The 2,573-nt window shown below is 32.3% G+C and overlaps 1 protein-coding gene across 1 annotated transcript; it reads left to right on the forward strand.

The window, feature by feature from the left end:
* The first annotated feature begins 465 nt into the window (after nt 1–465).
* LOC104232328 (zeatin O-glucosyltransferase-like) lies at nt 466–2,286 on the forward strand. The gene is made up of 2 exons (XM_009785501.1): nt 466–1,006; nt 1,433–2,286. The coding sequence occupies exons 1-2, from the start codon at nt 466–468 to the stop codon at nt 2,284–2,286; spliced, it is 1,395 nt and encodes a 464-aa protein (XP_009783803.1).
* The last annotated feature ends 287 nt before the right edge of the window (nt 2,287–2,573 follow it).

Below are 2,573 nucleotides of genomic sequence, written 5' to 3' on the forward strand. Positions count from 1 at the left end.
AAGAATGATCCCTTTTTAAATTTGAAAACAATTTAGCTTAAACTTCCAATTTTATCCTTAATGAGAAGCTTTTATAACAACACAAATATTCTGGGACCTATTTTAACTTGTTTAGGACCACAAATTCTAAAAGTCTTCATTTTTTCTTAAACTCCATGCTCAACCAAACAGGTTCACATAAATTGGAACAAAGGAAGTACTATATATATATAGATAAATAGTAATTTTGGTGCCCTTAAATTCTTGGGACCTAAAGCAAGTGCTTCACTCGCTTTTTCGATACTCTTTTTTTTAATGACAACAAGAATAAAAGAACAAGCAAGATGCTTTTCGTAAACATACACACAAAATGCATCAAAATTTCTCTAGTTCAAAATATATATATATATATATATATATATATATATATATACAGCATTCATCTTACTTTGTCAAACTAATAAATTATAACGTCATACATATTCCATGGCCAACAAATATGAAGTTATAGTTGTTGTTGTGCCCTTTCCAGCACAAGGTCACCTCAATCAATTACTTCATCTCTCTCGTCTCATTTGTTCTTATAAAATTCCAGTACACTATGTTAGTACCAAAAATCATACTCTCCAGGCCAAAATTAGAGCCCAAGGTTTAAGCCCTATAGCTATGAACAACATTCATTTCCATGAATTTTCAATATCTTCATTTCAGTCACCACCTCCAAACCCTAATTCCACCATTAAATTCCCTTCACACCTTCAACCTTCATTCGAATCATCGTCGTCTCATCTTCGAGAGCCTGTGGCTTCACTTCTACGATTTTTATCATCAAATGCACGTCGAATTGTTGTTATTCATGACTCTCTAATGGCTTATGTTGTTCAAGATTTCACTTCACTACCAAATGCTGAGTCTTACAACTTTCATAGTGTGTCAGCTTTTACTATTTTCTTGTTCCTATGGGAATCTATGGGAAAGCCTTTCCCTATTGAAGCTCAAATACTAGAAAACCTACCATCTCTTACAGGTTGTTTTTTATATTGGATTTAAGTTATATAATATAAAAGTTTTTCATACTATCATTTTATTTTAATCTGTGATAGCAGGTCAGTTTTATATTGGATTTAAGCTATATTCGCTGTCATTCAATATAAAAAAAACTATCATTGAATTCTAATATGTGATAGCAGGTCCGTAACCATTTTTATCAAAGTAGCGATTAATGTCATTAAGAAATTTATTTGTAATTATGCTATAATTGACCTGATTGAATAACTATTTTTAACATCGTCAGTACATAGAACTTAAACTCATTTATGCATGTTTACTTTTTGTCAAACACCCTAACAGATCTTGGGTGTAAATTTGTTGAATTTACTGTGATCTCTTACTTTTGTTAGCTCTTTATTTGTTTTACCATCTCTCTTATTTACTTATTTTTGTAATTTTGAAGGTTGTTTTACGTCAGAGTTCATGGATTTCATGGCTGCACAAAGGAAATACTCAAATTCTGACTCTGGAAATATTTACAACACAACCAGAGTCATAGAAGGAAAATTCATGAATTTACTAGAAAAAGAACCAATCAAAAGAAACAAAATGCACTGGGCTATAGGTCCATTCAATCCAGTGATGACTACTACTTCCAGCAACAATTCATCAATCGGGCAACGTCACAAATGTTTGACATGGCTTGATAAACAATCTCCAAAATCTGTCATCTTTATTTCATTTGGAACAACAACATCATTAACTGATGAACAAATCAAAGAGCTCTGTATAGGATTAGAAAGAAGTGACACAAAGTTCATTTGGGCATTGAGAGATGCCGATAAAGGAGATATTTTTTCAGGAGAAGTGAGAAAATTTGAACTTCCAAACGGGTATGAAGAAAGAATTAAGAATAAAGGAATAATAGTAAGAGATTGGGCACCGCAATTGGAGATATTAGGACATTTTTCGATTGGTGGATTTATGAGTTATTGTGGATGGAATTCGTGCATGGAGAGTTTTTCAATGGGAGTTCCTATTATTGCATGGCCCATGCATTCTGATCAGCCAAGAAATAGCATTTTAGTAACGAAATTTCTGAAAGTTGGAATTCTTGTGAACAACTGGGAACGTAGAAATGAGGTTGTAACATCAAATACTGTTGAAAGAGCTGTGAAAACACTGGTGTCGAGCAATGAAGGAAACGAGATTCGTAAAAGAGCGGCGGATTTAGGAGTGACTATTCGGAAGTCGGGGGTGGAAGGCGGCGTGACAAGGAAGGAATTGGACTCTTTCATTGGTCACATCACTAGATAAATATAATTACTGTTAAGTTATGTTCCTTTTACTTCCGTTTATGCCACCGCGCGAGTTATTTCATACGGTATGTTTTAAGAAGAATATAATCACTCATTTTTAATATTGCAAATAATTTAATTTAAAATATTCTTATAGGCGTACAAAACATTATAATAAAAGCACTAGTTTTGATATAACCAGTGTTATGATATGTTTAAGATTACTAGTTACAAAAGTATTCATTTTTTTCTTTAACTTGTGGTCAAGAAAACATGTTCATATAAAATAATAAAACTATATATTTA

Source organism: Nicotiana sylvestris, chromosome 12 (genome assembly GCF_000393655.2).
Source record: "Nicotiana sylvestris chromosome 12, ASM39365v2, whole genome shotgun sequence".
Lineage (NCBI taxonomy): Eukaryota > Viridiplantae > Streptophyta > Magnoliopsida > Solanales > Solanaceae > Nicotiana > Nicotiana sylvestris.

What these genes read in the sequence shown, in the direction of transcription:
- LOC104232328 (XM_009785501.1), top strand. Translation starts at nt 466, where the DNA reads ATGGCCAACAAATATGAAGTTATAGTTGTTGTTGTGCCCTTTCCAGCA. An exon ending in AAACCTACCATCTCTTACAG is followed by an intron (nt 1,007 to 1,432) that starts GTTGTTTTTTAT and finishes GTAATTTTGAAG; the next exon opens with GTTGTTTTACGTCAGAGTTC.